Genomic DNA, 18974 nt, shown 5'->3' with positions numbered 1-18974 from the left:
TCACAGAATGAGACTCTGTCTCAAAAAAAAAAAAGAACTGGAAAATGGGCTGGCAGGGGTGGTCAGGCAGGGGGTGAGCAATGAGGGCTCCTGAGCTAAGCAGGGGCTGGGGGAGGATGGGGGCTAGTGAGTCCTCAGAAGGTCCTGGAGATACTCCCTCAGTGGACAGAGTAGGGTTCCCGATGACGTTACTTGAGGCCTGGGAGACGGCCTCTGCCCCTCACTGCTCCTCCCCCTTCTTAGGTCAACATTTATGTGTCCTAGACCTACAGAGGTCCCAGGACACGCCACTGTCCCGCCTTCCCCACCGCCCGCCCCACTGGCCAGTCCCCACGCCCACACACCCGAGGCTGCACCATCTGGCGCTGATTATCCTGCTGCTGCCGCCACCGCTGCTGCTGCTCTGCAAAATTCAGCTGCTGCCTCTGTCTTGAGGACCTCTGCCTCTTTCCCCCGGGCCATGCTGCCTGCAGCCACAGCCTCCCTCCTGGGGCCCCTCCTCACTGCCTGGGCCCTGCTGCCTTTTGCCCAGGGCCAGACCCCCAACTACACCAGGTAGGTCTCTTGGCATCTTCCAGACAGCTCCAGTGAACTTCAGACCCCTGATTCCTGGGGCGTTATGCCTGGGGATATTTTGGGTTCCCTTGCTGACACACCACTCCCCAGATTTCCCACTGCCTCACCCTTCTCTGGCCCCCAAATCCTCCCCATCTGCTGTAAGACCTTGATCTCCTGCAGGCCACCACTGCTCCCATTCCCCCACTTTCGTCCTCTGGTATCTTAAGTCTCCCCACCCACTCAGATCCTTGGCCCCCCCATAGAACCCAAGAGAGAGCCAAGCTCCTGAACTTGCCTGGTAGCTGGATTCCAGGAAGGAATTCGAGAGGGATTTAGAGGGAGGAGGGGCCAGCGAGTGGAGACTTGGGAGTCAGATTCTAAAGCAGTTTGGAACAGGGGCAGGGCTAAGGTGAGGAGCTCGGGGGGCCTGGCCTCCAGGTTCAATCAGAGGGCCATCACCACTGCAGCTCCCTCCATCTCTCCACTCCCTCCCCCCCACCGCCTCGTGGCTATGTCCACATCTGGAAGTAGTTAGGCGGCTCCTGTCCCTGGACTGCCAGGCAGAGTGAGGGGGGAGTCAGGAAGGGGGGCCGAGGAGGATTCCGGGAATTCCTGTTGGGGTGGGGGTGGGGACTCTGGGGGTTGGAGGGATGGTCGAGTTGCCAGGCCCACTTTTCCCTTATCTTTGTGGGAGTCTGGGACACCCCAGCCCTGTCCTGGCTGGTGGAAGCTGCCCCAGGTCTCTCAAGGCCTTTCCATTTCATCCCCCAGCTTCCCTCCTTGGAGTTTCATCCTCATCAGCTCATCCCCATCTTTTCAGTGCTCCCCCGTCCCACCCGTCCCTGCTCTTTCCTGACCCCGTTTCTGTTCTCCAGACCCGTGTTCCTGTGCGGAGGGGATGTGAAGGGGGAATCAGGTTACGTGGCAAGTGAGGGGTTCCCCAACCTCTACCCCCCTAATAAGGAGTGCATCTGGACCATAACGGTGAGAAGCCCCTCTGGGCACTACACCTTGTCAAAGTCTCAGAGGCAAAGGCCTGACTGTGAAGTGACCGCCCCCAGGCCCCCACCCCCAGTCCCCGGCACCACCTTCTCAACCTGGGGCAGCTCCAAGTGTCTTCCCTCTGTCACTAAAGGCATCATTCCCACCGTAACAAGCACCCTCTTAACCCTTCCCTCAAATCCTCATTCTCCAGTCCCCGGCCCTCCCTCCTCTTCCAAAGCCTCAGCTCTTGTCCCCTGCACAGGCCACCAGCAGAGCTGCAGAGACCAGGCCCTCTGCCCTACACTGGCATGGGGGCCTCTTCCCGTTCAGTCCGTTTCTGCAAGAAACGCTTGGGGCAGGGGAGTTGCCCTCTGGCTGGGTTGTGTGGGGCCTGACTCTGTGGGTCCCCGCCTCTGTCCCCGCTATCAGGTCCCCGAGGGTCAGACTGTGTCCCTCTCATTCCGAGTCTTCGACCTGGAGCTGCACCCCGCCTGCCGCTACGATGCACTGGAGGTCTTCGCTGGGTCTGGGACTTCTGGCCAGCGGCTCGGACGCTTTTGCGGGACCTTCCGGCCTGCGCCCCTAGTCGCCCCCGGCAACCAGGTGACCCTGAGGATGACGGCGGATGAGGGCACAGGAGGACGAGGCTTCCTGCTCTGGTACAGCGGGCGGGCCACCTCGGGCACTGGTGAGAACTCCCTCACCTCCGCTTTCCCCCCACTCCAGGCCCCGCCCCGGGCGCAGTCCCGCCCCCAGCCCTAACCTCTGCCCCGCCCACCCCGCGCCCCAGCGCCTAGGGCGCCTTACCTCCCTGACCAATTTTCCTCACTAACCGCCCCTTCAGTCCCTCCTCCCCGTCTTCTCTCCCCTCCTCCCGCACCCACCCATCCCCTCTTCCAGGGCCCCCCCCAGGCGCGAGGCGGAAATGGGTCACCGACCCGCGGGTGGAATGGGCGGCCTGGGGTTACTGGGACGGTGAGTAACTGCCCGCCCCCGTCCGCAATCGGGCTCCCTCCGACGGGCGCGAGGGGGCACCCCAGGGCTGGGGGGACTAGGTTCCTCCGACCCGGGGGGCCCCCCTACACTCAGCCCTGGGCTCCCGATTGCGGTCCCATCACCCCCTCCTGGCGGCAGAAGTCTCCCTTGCAATGTTTCAGGCGGGGACCTCCCTAAAGGGGGCCTCGGGGGCTGTGCCCCAAGTCGAGGACACCCTCTCCAGCCTGAAAGGGGACTCTGCTGCAGGGCCGGGGAGATGGGATCTCCTAGGGGAAGAGGCGCGGTGCGGCCGCGGGTCGGGGAGGGGCCAGAAGGGGGCGTCCAGCCAGTTCCTCCTCCCGCTTCCACCGCTCGCCAGTGCGCCCTGCGGCCCCAGACTTCCCCGAGCCGCGCTCCTCCCGGCCGCTCTCTGCTAACCTGCCCCCGTCTTACCTCCCCTTCTTCTCGTCCCCTCATCCTGAGCCCCAGACATCCGAGCTGCCTGCCGGGGCTCCCAGCCTAGAGCTCTCCTCGAGCTGACCGAGGGTCTCCACCGCCCCCCACCCCCGCTCCTCTCTCCCCTCCCCAGAGCACCAATTTTGCGGGGGGCGGCTGGAGAAGGCCCAGGGAACCCTGACCACGCCCAACTGGCCCGAGTCCGATTACCCCCCGGGCATCAGCTGTTCCTGGCACATCATCGCACCCCGGGATCAGGTACCGACCCTCCTCCCCAGGCTGCCCTAGGGGACCCAGGCGGCGCCCTCCAGCTTGCAGCCAGCAAATATTTATTGAACATCTGCTGTGTCCCGAGCACTGCGCTTGCGCTGGTGGGCCCCCAAAACAGCCCCAACCCCTGCATGCACACAAACAAAAATGTAAAAATTGCAACTGAGACAAGTCTCAGGAGAGTGAGGTACAGGGTCCTGGTATAACACGCGGGTCTGTCACTTGTGAGTGCGCCAGGACTTGACCTTGCCAACGACGACGACCGACGCCCCTGCAGGGTCCCATGGGTGTGTGTGGTCCTGCGTGCTGTGGTGTGAACGCCTTCAGGAGGGGGCCCAGGGGACTCGGGAGGTGGGAGTAGGGGCTGCAGAAGGCACCCAGTAGATGAGGTGCAGGCGCCGAGAGGTGTCCCACCGCGCAGCCCCCGCCTCCACCCGCCACCAGGTCATCGCGCTGACCTTCGAGAAATTTGACCTGGAGCCGGACACCTACTGCCGCTACGACTCCGTCAGCGTGTTCAACGGAGCCGTGAGCGACGACTCCCGGAGGCTGGGGAAGTTCTGCGGCGACGCAGTCCCGGGGTGAGGGGCGGGACCTGGGCGAGTCCGGGTGAGAGAGTAGGGGGACCGCGCGCAAGCGGCTGTTTGTAAGGGCGGGGTTCAACTAAAGGGACGGGATCTGAACCCCAGGGCTCCAAACCAGGGAGGGAAGCAGGTTCCGGGCCAGGCAAAGAGAAGATTTGGCCTTGGGTCTGGAGTCTGGGGATAGGCGAATGGGGCTCTGCGAAGTCGGGACGAAGTTAAAAGGCCACCGGACCAGGCGTAGTGGGTCATGACTGTAATCATAGCACTTTGGGAGGCCGAAGCTGGAGGATCACCTGAGCTTAGGAGTTCGAGACTAGCCTGGGCAACATGACGCAACCCTGTCTGCACTAAAAATACAAAATAATTAGCTGGGCATGGTGGCGTGCCTGTAGTCCCAGCAACTTGCGGGGCTGGGGCAGGAGGATTACTTGAACCCAGAAGGTCAAGGCTGCAGTGAGCGGAGATGGAGCCACTGCACTCAAGCCTGGGAGACAAAGTGAGACCCTGTCTCAAACAAACAAACAAACAAAAAAGGTCACGGGGGGCCGGGTGCAGTGGCTCACGCCTGTAATCCCTGCACTTTGGGAGGCCGAGGCGGGCGGATCACGAGGTCAGGAGATCGAGACCATCCTAGCTAACACGGTGAAACCCCGTCTCTACTAAAAATACAAAAAAATTAGCCGGGCATGGTGGTGGGCGCCTGTAGTCCCAGCTACTCGGGAGGCTTGAGACAGGAGAATGGTGTGAACCCGGGAGGCGGAGCTTGCAGTGAGCCGAGATGGCGCCACTGCACTCCAGCCTGGGCGGCAGAGTGAGGCTCCGTCTCAAAAAAAAAAAAAAAAAGTCACGGGGCTGAGACGAGTGTCGTGCACACCCGCCCTGACACTTCCCCCAATGCTCGGTGGCCACCCGCAGCTCCATCTCCTCCGAAGGGAATGAACTCCTTGTCCAGTTCGTCTCAGATCTCAGCGTCACCGCTGACGGCTTCTCAGCCTCCTACAAGACCCTGCCACGGGGCACTGCCAAAGAAGGGCAAGGGCCCAGCCCCAAACCGGGAACTGAGCCCAAAGTCAAGCCGCCCCGCAAGTCCCAACCTCCGGAGAAAACAGAGGAAACTCCCTCAGCCCCCGGTGAGTCTGGGATGGGGGAGGAAGGGGAAACAGACTGAAGGGAGCCATTTCAAAAAGTTCTGACCTGCACTGTGGCTCACACCTGTAATCCCAGCATTTTGGGAGGCCCAGGCAGGAGGATCACTTAAGCCTAGGAGTTCAACATAGCAAGACCCTGTCTTTTCAAAAATAAAAAATTAGGCTGGGCTGGTGGCTCACGCCTGTAATCCCAGCACTTTGGGAGGCCAAGGCCGGCAGATCACCTGAGTTCAGGAGTTCAAGACCACCCCGGCTAACATGGCGAAACCCCATCTCTACTAAAAATACAAAAATTTGCCAGGTGTGGTGATGCACACCTGTAATCCCAGGTACTTGGGAAGCTGAGACAGGAGAATCGCTTGATCTGGGAGGTGGAGATTGTAGTGAGCTGAGATTGTGCCACTGCACTCCAGCTTGGGTTACAGAGTGAGATTCTGTCTCAAAAAAAAAAAAAAAAAAATTAGCCAGGCGTGTGGTCATAGCTACTTGGGAGGCTGAGGTGGGAGGATCACTTGAGCTGGGAAGGTTGAGGCTTCAATGAGCCTGACTGTGCCACTGCACTCCAGCCTGGGCAACAGAGCAAGACTCCATCTTAAACAAACAAAAAAGTTCTTCCTCGGCTACATTCACTCATTGATTCATCTGATAGTCACTGGTCCCTCCTTCCTGCCAATGACCCTTACTGGGTGCTGGGACCGGAAGCCGGAGAGAGCTCTGAACAGTTCAAGTCAATGAGGCTGTTATGGGGACAATGCTCCCTCCTACCTGCTGAGCAGGTCACGCTCCACCCTCCTCCCTCCTAGATGCACCCGCTGTCACCTGCCCAAAGCAGTGCCGCCGGACAGGCACCTTGCAGAGCAACTTCTGTGCCAGCAGCCTGGGTAAGAACACCCCCAACCCCATCCAGCTCCTCGAACCACCTCCCACTTCTGGTTCCAGTCCTCTGCCGTCTGGAACCTCCCATCTCCTCATCTGTCACTCCCATTCTCCCACAGTGGTGACTGCAACGGTGAAGTCCATGGTTCGGGAGCCAGGGGAGGGCCTCGCTGTCACTGTCAGTCTTATTGGTGCTTATAAAACTGGAGGACTGGACCTGCCTTCTCCACCCACTGGCACCTCCCTGAAGTTTTACGTGCCTTGCAAGCAGTGCCCCCCCTTGAAGAAAGGTAACAGAGATGTGGAGAAATGGGGATGGGGCGAGCTAAGCCACACTGAAATGATCAAGGTGTGGAATCTTGAGACCTGCTGACAGGTCTCAAGAATAAGAGATCTCAACCCCTCCCTCCCTCCTTCTTCCAGGAGTCAGTTATCTGCTAATGGGCCAGGTGGAAGAGAACAGAGGCCCCGTCCTTCCTCCAGAGAGCTTTGTGGTTCTCCACCGGCCCAACCAGGACCAGATCCTCACCAACCTAAGCAAGAGGAAGTGCCCCTCCCAACCTGTGCGGGCTGCTGAGTCCCAGGACTGAGACCCAGGCCAGCCCCGGGCCCTAGCCCTCAGGCCCTCTTTCTTATCCAAATAAATGTTTCTTAACTGAGGAAGGGGTCAGATCTCCATGCTTATGGTATTGGGGTCCAGCTTGAGGATTTCTTTTCATTCATTCATTCATTCAACACATATTTACTATACAGAATAATCTTTCAAGAATGTGACCAGGTGTGGTGGCTCACAGCTGTAATCCCAGCACTATGGGAGGCTGAGTCAGGAGGATTGCTGAGGCCAAGAGTTTAAGACCAGCCTGGGCAACATGGCAAAACCCCTCTCCACAAAAAAAATACAAAAATTAGCCAGGCGTGGTGGTGGACACCTGTAGTCCCAGCTACTCAAGTTGAGGTGGAAGGACCACTTGATCCGGCGAGGTAAGACTGCAGTGAGCTGTGACTATGCCACTGTACTCCACCTGGAGGAACACAGTGAGACCCTGTCTCAAAAAAAAAAAAAAAAAAAAGAAGAAGTCACAGGCCAGGTGCAGTGGCTGATGCCTGTAATCCCAGCACTTTGAGAGGCTGAGGTGAGAGGATCACTTGAGGTCAGAAGTTTCAGATCAGCCTGGGCAACATGGCCAGATTCTGTCTTTACAAAAATAATTAGCTGGGCGTGATGGTACTCATCTGTGGTCCCAGCTACTCAGGAGGCTGATGTGAGAGGCGTGCTTGAGCCCAGGACTCTGAGGCTGCAGTGACCTATGATCACACCACTGTACTCCAGGCAACAGAGTAAGACTTTCTCTAAAAAGGTAAAAAGAGCCGGGCGCGGTGGCTCAAGCCTGTAATCCCAGCACTTTGGGAGACCGAGACGGGCGGATCATTTAGGGTCAGAGACGACTGTCTCTTGGAGTTAATGACGGTGAAAACCCCTGCCTCATTGGAAAAAATTAAAATTAGGCCGGGAGGGCGGGATGCCAGAAGTCCCAGAAGCTACTCAGGAGGGCCGAGGCAGGAGAATGGTAGGAGGCTGGAGGTGAGCTTGCAGTGAGCTGAGACCGCCAGCACTCCAGCCTGGCCATAGAGGAGACTGGCCCCAAAAAAAAAGGTAAAAAGAAAATATGTCACGCTCCTGGCTGGGCAAGGCACTCACGCCTGTAGTCAGAGTACTTTGAGAGGCCAAGGCAGGCAGATCACTTGAGGTCAGGAGTTTGAGACCAGCCTGGCCAACATGGCAGGAAAGTCTGCCCCTCTACTAAAAATACAAAAATTTAGCTGGGCATGGCTAAGCGCAGCTCTGTTACTCGGGAGACTGAGGCAAAGAGCCCATTTGAACTCAAGAGGTGGAGACTGCAGTGAGCTGAGATTATGCCATTGCATCTAACCAGGCAATAGAGGAGACTCCGTCTCAAAAATAATGTAAATAGAGCAAAAAGAAAAGAACATATGTCACCATTTTGTTTTTGTTTTTTTGTTTTTGAGACAGAGTTTCTTGCTGCCCAGGCTGGAGGCACGGTGCAATCTCGCTCACTGCAAACTCCTGCCTCCTGGGTTCGGCGGATTTGCCTGCCTCTCAGCCTCCTGACTAGCTGCTACGCTGGAACTATGTAGGGGTGCATCACCACGCCTGGCTAATTTTGTATTTTTTTTTTTTTTTTTTTGAGACGGAGTCTCTGTGTCCCAGGCTGGAGTGCAGTGGCGCTGATCTCGCCTACCAAAGCCCTCCCGGTTCACGCCATTCTTCCTGCCCAGCCTCCCGAGTAGCTGGGACTACAGGCTCAGCTAATTTTTTGCATTTTTAGTAGAGACGGGGTTTCACCGTGTTAGCCAGGATGGTCTCGATCTCCTGACCTCGTGATCCGCCCGCCTCGGCCTCCCAAAGTGCTCGAATTTTGTATTTTTAATAGAGACAGGGCTTCTCCACGTTGGTAAGGCTGGTCTCGAACTCCCAACCTCAGGTGATTCACCCCACCTTGGCCTCCCAAAGTGCTAGAATTGCAGGCATGAACCACCACGCCTGGCCGATATGTCACATCTTGTCCCTCCTTTACTCAAAACTTTCCCGTAGTTTCCCAAGTCTTACCAAGGGTTCAAGGCCCTATATCATCTGCATTCTCTCTCCTGCCTCACAGCTTCATGTCTACTGTCTCCTGTGTATCATCTGTTCCAGCCACATTGGCAACTTCACAGTTTGTTGCCCTTTTTTTTTTTTTTTTTTTTTGAGACGGAGTCTTGCTCTGTCGCCCAGGCTGGAGTGCAGTGGCGCTATCTCGGCTCACTGCAACCTCCACCTCCCGAATTCAAACGATTCTCCTGCCTCAGCCTCCTGAGTAGCTGGGACTACAGGCACGTGCCACCACGCCCGGCTAATTTTGTATTTTTAGTAGAGACGGGGTTTTACTATGTTGGTCAGGCTGATCTCGAATTCCTGACCTCGTGATCCGCCTGCCTTGGCCTCCCGAAGTGCTGGAATTACAGGCATGAGCCACCACACCCGGCCTTGTTGTCCATTTCTAGTATACTTCTGTTTTAGGCCTTTGCTGTTTCCTCTATCCAGAATTCTCTGCCATAGATATATCTCATGGCTCACTTCCTAAATCCAGTCAGATCTCTGCTCAAAGTTCATCCTAGTCACTCATTCATTTGTTCATTCCAAATAGCAGGCACTGTCATAAGTGCTAAAGATACAACAGAAAACTAAACAAAGTCCCTGGTCTTGTGGAAAGGGAAGAACATTCTACTGGAGGAGAAACAATAAAATAGGAGGTCATGTATCACTATAAGTGCTCTTAAAAACAAACAAACAAACAAATGAAATTAGCCAGGTGTGGAGGTGCGCGCCTGTAGTCCCAGCTACTCAGAAGGCTGAGGTGGGAGGATCGGTTGAGCCCAACCAAGCAGGTGGAGACTGCAGGGAGCTATGATTGCACCACTGCCCTCCAGCCTGGGTGACAGAGCAAGACTGTCTCAAAAAAAGAAAGAAAGAAAGAAAGAAAATGTAAAAGAGAACATGGGAATTCTACATAACATGTTCAGAGGAGACTTTCCGTTAAGATCAATTTTGTCTTTGTTCCACCGCTAACTGGGTGCCCCGAGAGACTCAGATTCTTCACCTTATCCAGGCTGTAAAAGGAGTTGAAGATTCGATGCAATTAAAGTGGAAGGTTTAGCAAATCCTTTTTTAAAATACATAATTACTCGAACAACATGGGTTTGAAATTAGCAAATCTTAATTCCCCGTGCAAATGTGAGTGATTTCCCACGTCCCTTACAGGAAGGTGAGAAACAGGAGGTGAGACTCAGGCTGGAGTCCCAGATGGGAGGAGCCTCCAACCAGTCCCATAGAAAACAGACTTTGGGCCTGGGGGAGGGACAGTGGCTCTCATGCACTTTGGGAGGCTTAAGTGGGAGGATCGCTTGGGCCCAGGAGTTCGAGACCTGCCTGCACAACATAGCGAGATCGTCTCTACAAAAAATTACAAAAATTACCCGGGTGTGGTGGTGCGCACCTGTAATCCCACCTACTCGGAGGCTGGGGCAGGAGAATCCCTTGAACCCAGGAGTTGGAGGCTGCAGTGAGCAATGATCGCACCACTGCACTCAAGCCTGGGCGACAGAGAGGCCGGGCACGGTGGCTCATGCCTGTAATCGCAGCACTTTGGGAGACTGAGGCGAGTGGATCGCCTGAGGTCAGGAGTTCGAGACCAGCCTGACCAACATGGTGAAACCCTGTCTCTACTAAAAATACAAAGAATTACCCGGGCGTGGTGACACACGCCTGTAATCCCAGCTACTCTGGAGGCTGGGACAGGACAATCGCTTGAACCCTGGAGGCGATGGTTGCAGTGAGCCGAGATTGCACTCTAGCCTGGGCGACAGCACGAGACTTCGTCTCAAAATAAAAAGCAAAAAGGAAAACAGGCTTGGTTCCTGCAGAGGCTTCTAAGGGAGCCTGGAATTGAAGAGGAGGAAAAACGCTTCCCGGTGGGAGATTGACTTGGACCGTCTCAAGAATAGGGAGGAAGAAACAAAGCCCAACTCGAAACCCCGCCCCCGGTTCCCTGAGTTACTTCAGGGCCAGGAAAACTGTTACGTCACCGGAATCTAGCCAATCGCAGACCACAGAAGGAGGGCGTTCTGTTTGGTCTTTCAGCACACCAATCGGCGTACAGTTACGGCAGAAACAAAGACGCCCTGGCCAATGACAGAGGCCGTACGGCGGAAGTATACAAAAGGACTCCCGGGAACATGGCATCATTAGTCTGACCACAAGCTGACTGTCAGGTGCTTTGATCACAAGGCAGGCATCCTAGCGCAAGTCGCCGTTTTGAGGCAGAAGCCCGACGGGGCCCGTGTCCGAGATTAGGGAGGGGCCGGAGACGCAAACACAAGTCTCCCAGGAAGCAGGAGGCGTCACAGGTAGCTCCGCGGGCGGCCGCTGCAGCCCGCGGAGTTTGGCCAGAGAGAGGAGGAGGGCGTCCGGAAACGCCCGGAAGGGGCGAGGCCAGCGGCGGGGCGGGGCTTATGGAGATCGCGAGCTGGGCCTGAGGAGAAGACCGGGTTGGGAGCTGCGAGGGGCCGGGTTTAGCGGGGTGGGCGTGGCCGTCGAGGTGGGGCTTGGCGGGTCCGAAGGAACCTGGGGCAGAGCTGGAAGAGGGAAGGTCTTGGGGGCCCTGGGCCTGGGTCTGCGGGAGTCTCATCTAGCGGGATTCCGAGGCGGCGGCGGCGTCAGTCCAGGCCCTGGCCCGGGAGCTCATCTTGTCCCCTTTCGCCCCTCACGCCCCCCAGCTCTCGACTCTAGGCCCTGTCCCCTGAGCTCTGCCCTCGGATGTCCGACCGCCCGGAGCCTGCATGCGCCGTGGGGCGCCCCAGGACCAGGAGCTGGTGGGTCCGGGGCCCCCTGGGCGGGGGTCCCGGGGCGCCCCTCCTCCCTTGGGACCCGTTGTCCCGGTTCTGGTCTTTCCCCCGGATCTAGTATTCAGGGCGGACCAGCGGAGCGGACCCCGACAGCTGCTGACCCTCTATAACCCCACAGGAACTGCGCTTCGATTCCGAGGTAAAGGGATCGGCGCCTCGTGCAAGGGATCTGGGGGCTGGTGGCCGGGCATTGGGGGCTGTGTTGGCTGGAGGAGTCAGATGGGTAGGGTTGGACGTCCAGCTTTGGTGGACTGGGAAAGTCATGTCCAGCCTGCGGGGCAGAAGGCAGAGGGGACTCAAATGACCCACATGGCAGGGCTTGTCTGTGTGTCTCTGTCCCCCAGTCCTGTGCACAGCACCTGCCAAATACACGGTGTTTGACGCAGAGGGATATGTGAAGCCTCAGTCTTGCATTGACATGTGAGTGAGCTGGGAGGGTGGGGAGGCTTATGGAAGCCAGAGGTCGCTGCCACCTGTTGTCTGAGGTCTGAGACCTTGCCCTCTTTAACCTGTTTGCCCTACCCTCCGTCTGTGCCCCTAAAGGAGAGACTTCTGGGGGGGGAGGCTCAGATTTCCTAGGATTACTGCCTCTCACTCGTTTCACCCCAATGGGCTTCTCTCCTACCTTGGGACCAGTGTGATTCGCCATGTGGCACCCATTCCCAGCCACTATGATGTCCAGGACCGCTTCCGTATTGAGCTGTCTGAGGAAGGAGCTGAGGGCCGCGTGGTGGGACGCAAGGACATTACCTCTGTTCTGAGAGCCCCAGCGTACCCCCTTGAGCTTCAGGGACAGCCGGATCCAGCGCCTCACCGAGGGCCTCCTGCTGGGACACCACCACCCACGGCCAGACACTTCCAGGAACGTGAGTTGGGAGACGGGGATCTTGAGTTCTGTAGGGAGGCAGGAACTAGCATCTCCCTAGAGATGAGATAAACTGGATTTGAAGAGTAAGTCTCCTGGTTCAGTCTTTTGTCTTTTGGTGGAAACATTCCTCCGAGTTGAGATTTTATATCAGGTGAGAGGGAAAAAGACTTACAGCTTCCTCGGTTTCTGACTTCTACTTAGAGGAAAAAGTTCTTCCTTGACTGTAACCGCAGTACTTCCTATCGTGTGGTAGCTCAGTTCAGTTCAATAAGAAACCTGTATTGAGCAATTAACCCTGTACCAACTTGTGTACTGGGTTTGAGATCAAGAGAGGTCCCTGCCTGTCAGGTCCACAGAAGAGAGAAAATGAATGCTAAGGGACTAGAGGAGAGAGTTTCTTGTGGTGGTGGGGACAGAGGCTCTAGGAAGGAGAGGACACTTGCAGTGTACCCTTGGAGGGCAGTAAAAAGTAGATACAAGCCGGGCGCGGTGGCTCAAGCCTGTAATCCCAGCACTTTGGGAGGCCGAGACGGGCGGATCACGAGGTCAGGAGATCGAGACCATCTTGGCTAACACGGTGAAACCCCGTCTCTACTAAAAAATACAAAAAACTAGCCGGGCGAGGTGGCGGGCACCTGTAGTCCCAGCTACTTGGGAGGCTGAGGCAGGAGAATGGTGTAAACCCGGGAGGCGGAGCTTGCAGTGAGCTGAGATCCCGCCACTGCCCTCCAGCCTGGGTGACAGAGCGAGACTCCGTCTCAAAAAAAAAAAGTAGATACAGGGCATGGTGGCTCACGCCTATAATCCCACTGCTTTGGGAGGCTGAGATGGGCTGATGACCTGAGGCCAGCAGTTTGAGACCAGCCTGGCCAACATGGTGGAACCCCGTCTCTACTAAAAACACACAAAAAATTAGCTGGGCATGGTGGCTCGCAACTGTAATCCCAGCTACTCAGGAGGCTGAGGCAGGAGAATCACTTGAACCTAGGAGGCAGAGGCTGCAGTGAGTCAGGATTGTGTGGCTGCACTCCAGCCTGGGTGCAACAGAGCGAGACTCCATCTCAAAAAAAAAAAAGTAGATACAGGGTGTGGTGGCTCACACCTATAATCCCAGTGCTTTGGGAGGCTGAGGTGGTGGGAAGATTACTTGAGGCCAGGAGTTCAAGATCAGCTTGGGCAACATAGCAAGACCCTCTACAAGCAACTGAAAAATGAGCCAGGCCTGGTAGCATGAACCCATAGTCCCAGCTCCTCAGGAGGCTGAGGCAGGAGGATCACTTGAAGCCAAGAGTTCCAGACCAGCCTGGGCAACGTAATGAGACTCCATCTCTACAAAAAATAAAAGATAATTAAAAAAAAAAAAAAAGTAGATACATCTTCCTTGTTCAGGCTTCTCCCTGGAGGACCTGGGCTGGGCAGGAGTGGGGACTGCAGCATCTGACGAATCTTGTTTCTCAGACCCCCGCCAGCAACTGGCCACCAGCTCCTTCCTCCTCTTCTTGCTGACGGGGATTGTCTCCGTGGCCTTCCTGCTGCTCCCACTCCAGGATGAACTCAGCAGCCAGCTGCCTCAAGTCCTGCACGTCTCCCTGGGACAAAAGTTGGTGGCCGCCTACGTCTTGGGTGAGGACAGTAGTGGCTGGGGACCCAGGACCCAGGAAAAAGGGAGAAGGGACAGGAGGAGTGCTAACAAGAGTCCCAGGGCTGCCCATGCGACCCTGTTCTTTCTTTGTCCCCCCTCCAGGCCTCCTCACCATGGTGTTCCTCCGGACCTGAGCTCCCTGCTCAACCCCCAGCCCACCCCACCTCACCCTCCCTGGGCAGGGTCTTAAGGCAGCCACTGTGATGCTCATACCTTGCCTTGCCTCCTACCCTCTTCTCTTTCCTGCCTACTCCCCCCTCCTCCCCCACAAAAAACACCCAGGGATTTGTACTCGTTTTCCAAGCTGAATAAAATACATTTTTAAAATGAAAATCAGAAATGTAGGGTACTTGCACCTGTCTTCCCACTTCTTTTTTGGTACTCAGACATCCTCTAGTTCCTCCCACCCCTGTTCCCAGGGGACCTGGGCACTTGGGGCCGTGATGAGGCCCAGCGAGGATTTAGAAGACTTGGGTCACTCCTGGTGCTTGCGTCGAAAAACTGTGACCATGAGTAAATCATTTAATTTATCTGAGCTGCAGATTCTACCTACAAAATGAGGGCGTTGAGCAAGTTGATTCTCAAGATCCTCTTCAGCCCTGGAATAGGATGCTGTCCCTAAGCCAATGTACCTAACCTAAAAGGAAGTGAATGAAAATACCACCTAATCCTGCCTGCCATGGAACTCCTGTCCCACCATCTGGAGGCAACAAAGCCTCTCGCCAGGGTTACCTGGGTGTTTACAACTCCTAGAATCCTTTTCTGCCTTTTGGACCCTATATCTGTTTTCCTTTGTCTGTCCTTTAAGATTTCAACTCCCGGCCGGGCGCGGTGGCTCAAGCCTGTAATCCCAGCACTTTGGGAGGCCGAGACGGGCGGATCACGAGGTCAGGAGATCGAGACCATCCTGGCTAACACGGTGAAACCCCATCTCTACTAAAAAATACAAAAAACTAGCCGGGCGAGGTGGCGGGCGCCTGTAGTCCCAGCTACTCGGGAGGCTGAGGCAGGAGAATGGCGTAAACCCGGGAGGCGGAGCTTGCAGTGAACTGAGATCCGGCCACTGCACTCCAGCCTGGGCGACAGAGCGAGACTCCGTCTCCAAAAAAAAAAAAAAAAAGATTTCAACTCCCTTGGCCGGGCGCAGTGGCTCAAGCCTGTAATCCCAGCACTTTGCAGGGCTGAGGCGGGTAGATCACTTGAGGCCAGGAGTTCGAGACCAGTGTAGCCAACAGGGTGAAATCTTGTCTCTAAAAATACAAAAAATATACCCAACATGGTGAAATCTTGTCTCTAAAAATACAAAAATTAGCCGGACATGGTGGTGGGCGCCTGTAATCCCAGCTACTCAGGAGACTGAGGTAAGATAATCGTTTGAATCTGAGAGGTGGAGGCTGTAGTGAGCCGAGATTGTGCCATTGCGCTCCAGCCTGGGCAACAGAGCAAGATTCCATCTAAGAAAAAGAAGACTTCAACTCACATGGATGAGAAACACCAAAGTCCCTACCAATATGGGGGAAATAGTATTGCCTGACATAACCTCACCTTAACCAGGCAAAAACAAAACAAAAACAAAAACAAAAAAACAAGCAAAAAAACTAGGTACAGGAAAATAATAAGATTTACAAAAGGCAGGCTTCCAGCTCACCTGCCTTCCTTCAGGTGCAGGGTGAGGAGGAACAGAGGAAGAGGGAGAGTGGCCAGGCTCAGTGGCTCACATCTGTAATCCCAGTGCTTTTGAGAGGCCAAGGTGGGAGGATTGCCTGAGCCCAGGGGTTCAAGACCAGCCTGGACAACATAGCAAGACCCCGTTTCTACAAAAAAAATAAAAAGAAGGAGGGAGAACCAGTGACTCTGGGCAGATGGTTGACTGGGAACAAAGATCAGCAAGATAATATTATTAAGACCCAGGCTGGGCCGGGCGCGGTGGCTCAAGCCTGTAATCCTAGCACTTTGGGAGGCCGAGACGGGCGGATCACAAGGTCAGGAGATCGAGACCATCCTGGCTAACACGGTGAAACCCCGTCTCTACTAAAAAGTACAAAAAACTAGCCGGGCGAGGTGGCGAGCGCCTGTAGTCCCAGCTACTCGGGAGGCTGAGCCAGGAGAATGGCGTAAACCCGGGAGGCGGAGCTTGCAGTGAGCAGAGATCCGGCCACTGCACTCCAGCCTGGGTGACAGAGCGAGACTCCGTCTCAAAAAAAAAAAAAAAAAAAAAAAAAAAAAAAAGACCCAGGCTGTCAGAGCACTGGAAGGTGATCAGTTGTTCCAGCTTTAGTTTAGGGGCACTGGGACCTGCTCCACTACCCTGGGAGTCTTCTACCTCTCACACCCAGAGCTGGCTGCAGTGGGGTGTGGCCCTGATACTGCATGGAGAATGGGTGTGCCATTTGTGAACAGGAGTCTGGGGACAGCTCTTTGCTAAATTACATGTGTATGGAAGATATCCATTCACAACAGCCTGGATGTGCCCAGGTCCCCAAAACGCATTTGAGGTGCCACATAGGTTAATGGTCCTTTGAGTACTTGTGAAAAGACCTTGTTACTGGTGTGGTCAAGAAGGCTTTCTGAAGGGCTGGGGGCAGGGGCTCCCACCTGTAATCCCAGTGCTTTGAGAGGCCAGAGCAGGAGAAGAGCTTGAGGCCAGAAGTTCAACACTAGCCTGGACAATATAGCAAGATCCCATCTCTAAAATTTTTTTTTTTTTTTTTGAGACAAAGTCTTGCTCTGTCGCCCAGGCTGGAGTGCAGTGGTGCAATCTCGGCTCACTGCAACCTCCACCTCCTGGGTTCAAGCAATTCTCCTGTCTCAGCCTTCCTGGTAGCTAGGAATACAGATGTGCGCCACCACCTCTGACTTATTTTTGTATAATTAGTAGAGAGGGTTTCACCATGTTGGCCAGGCTGATCTCAAACTCCTGACCTCAGGCCCGCCTCGGCCTCCCAAAGTGCTAGGATTACAGGCATGAGCCACTGCGCCTGGCTTTTTTTTTTTTTTTTTTTAATTAGCCGGGCATGGTGGCTCACACTTGGCAGTTGCAGCTACTCAGGAGGCTGAGATGGGAGGATCTCTTGAACCCAGGTGTTTGAGGCTACAATAAGCTATAATTGCAGCACCGCACTCCAGCCTGGACCACATAGTGAGACTCTATCTCTACAAAACAAAAACCTAGCTGGGCGTGGTAGCTCACATCTGCAGTCCCAGCTACTCTGGAGGCTGAATTCAAATTAAAAATTTCTCATAAGTAAGGAAACAAACAAACAAACAAACAAAAAGATCCTTAATTCACTCATCTCAAGATCACATCTGCAATGTCCATTTTTGGGACTTCATTCACAGGTTTTGGGGATTAGGATGTGGACATTTTTGTCCAGATCATTATTCTGTCTACCACAGGGAGCAATGGACAAAGTGAAGAAGCGTTGAGAAAGTGCTTTGGAACACTTGTCTGGACTGTATGTCAGGGAAGCAAATAGCTCAGGAGGTCTCTGATCCTAATTCAGGGTTCTGAGAACCTAAGAAGTCAAGCTTAGGGGGCTAAGGAGGGGACAGTTGCATCCTGAAACCCAGAGCCCTGTGGCATCCCAAGCCTTAGACCAAGAGGCGTTTACTTCCCAGTGTCTTGAAGAGCTGTCAGGACCACAGCCTCCTGAAGCTGTGATTAAAGGTACACGGTGCCAGCACTTAGAATTTCCCGCCTCTGGTAGCTTACACTTCAATGTCTCCATCCTCAATGGACAAAGACTGGTCAGTGGGGATCCTGGCTAGGTACAGTGGCTCACACCTGTAATCCCAGCACTTTGGGAGGCCAAGGAGGGCAGATCACAAGGTCAGGAGTTTGAGGCCAGCCTGGCCAAGAAACCCTGTCTCTACTGAAAATACAAAAAAAAAAAAAAAAAAATTAGCTGGGCGTGGTGGCAGGCGCCTGTAATCCTAGCTACTAGGGAGGCTGAGGCAGGAGAATCGCTTGAACCTGGGAATCAGAGGTTGTCATGAGCCGAGATCGCGCCACTGTACTCTACCCTGGATGACAGTGCGAGACTACATCTAAAAGAAAAAGGGGGTAGGGAGATCCTGGAGGATGTTCCAGGCAGGGCCAATCATCTAATGTGTGTAACCATTGTTGGAGTCTTACAGGGCCCCATGCTCAGAAAGGGGCGCTATGCTTGGGGTTTTATGCTCTGAGATTGTTATGTTGAAATTCTTTCTTTTTCTTTTCTTTCTTTTTTTTTTTTTTTTTGAGACGGAGTCTCGCTCTGTCACCCAGGCTGGAGTGCAGTGGCCGGATCTCAGCTCACTGCAAGCTCCGCCTCCCGGGTTCACGCCATTCTCCTGCCTCAGCCTCCCGAGTAGCTGGGACTACAGGCGTCCGCCACCTCGCCCGGCTAGTTTTTTGTATTTTTTAGTAGAGACGGGGTTTCACCATGTTAACCAGGATGGTCTCGATCTCCTGACCTCGTGATCCGCCCATCTCGGCCTCCCAAAGTGCTGGGATTACAGGCTTGAGCCACCGCGCCCGGCCTTTTTTTTTTTTGAGACAGGGTTCCACTCTCCCACTCTGTTGCCCAGGCTGGAGTGCAGTGGCACGATCTCAGCTCACTGCAACCTCCGCCTCCCAAGCTCAAGCAATTCTCCCACCTCAGCACCCTAGAGTAGCTGGGACTACAGGTGTGTGCCACCACACCCGGCTAATTTTTTTACTTTTTGTAGAGATAAGTTTTTGCCATATTGCCCAGGCAGCTCCAGAACTCCTAGGCTCAAGCAATCTGCCTACCTTGGCTTCCCAAAGTACTGAGATTACAGGCATGAGCCACTGTGCCAGCCTTGAAATTCTTAATAATTTTTGTTTCCCTGGGACAGAGTCTTGCTGTGTCACCCAGGCTGGAGTGCAGTGGCATGATCGCGGCTCACTGCAACCTCTGCCTCCCGGGTTCAAGCATGAATTTATGTTTTGAAAGTGTGTCCCCATGGCCAAGGGAGTGCAACATTAAATATCAAATAAAAGAATACCATGACAGGTTGAGAAATTGTAGAAAACAAAAACAAAAAAAAAGCTTTGTTCCTGTCTTTTTTTTTTTTTTTTTTTTTTTAAGACAAGGTCTCATTCTGTCACCCAGATTGGAGTGCAATGAATTGATCATAGCTCACTG

The 18974-nt window shown here is 54.7% G+C and overlaps 2 protein-coding genes across 7 annotated transcripts; both read left to right on the top strand.

The window, feature by feature from the left end:
- Positions 1-181: 181 nt before the first annotated feature.
- On the top strand, positions 182-6512 carry PCOLCE (procollagen C-endopeptidase enhancer). The gene is made up of 9 exons (XM_003918898.5): positions 182-555; positions 1434-1542; positions 1972-2230; positions 3107-3231; positions 3688-3824; positions 4743-4957; positions 5779-5856; positions 5971-6141; positions 6275-6512. The coding sequence occupies exons 1-9, from the start codon at positions 254-256 to the stop codon at positions 6439-6441; spliced, it is 1563 nt and encodes a 520-aa protein (XP_003918947.2). The 5' UTR covers positions 182-253; the 3' UTR covers positions 6442-6512.
- Positions 6513-10562: 4050 nt separating this feature from the next.
- On the top strand, positions 10563-14157 carry MOSPD3 (motile sperm domain containing 3). 6 transcript variants are annotated; one of them, XM_003918900.3, is made up of 6 exons: positions 10563-10697; positions 11186-11453; positions 11659-11734; positions 11951-12180; positions 13641-13805; positions 13927-14157. In XM_003918900.3, the coding sequence occupies exons 2-6, from the start codon at positions 11249-11251 to the stop codon at positions 13956-13958; spliced, it is 708 nt and encodes a 235-aa protein (XP_003918949.2). In that variant the 5' UTR covers positions 10563-10697; positions 11186-11248; the 3' UTR covers positions 13959-14157. The 6 variants fall into 6 exon arrangements, with proteins under 6 accessions (XP_003918949.2, XP_009197467.2, XP_009197466.2 ...); XM_009199203.4 differs by having other exon boundaries at positions 10602-10681; XM_009199202.4 differs by lacking the exon at positions 10563-10697 and adding an exon at positions 10705-10816.
- Positions 14158-18974: the final 4817 nt, after the last annotated feature.

This window comes from Papio anubis, chromosome 4, assembly GCF_008728515.1.
Source record: "Papio anubis isolate 15944 chromosome 4, Panubis1.0, whole genome shotgun sequence".
NCBI lineage: Eukaryota > Metazoa > Chordata > Mammalia > Primates > Cercopithecidae > Papio > Papio anubis.
Note: the sequence above shows the minus strand (reverse complement) of the source record. Positions and strands in the feature narration are given on the sequence as shown.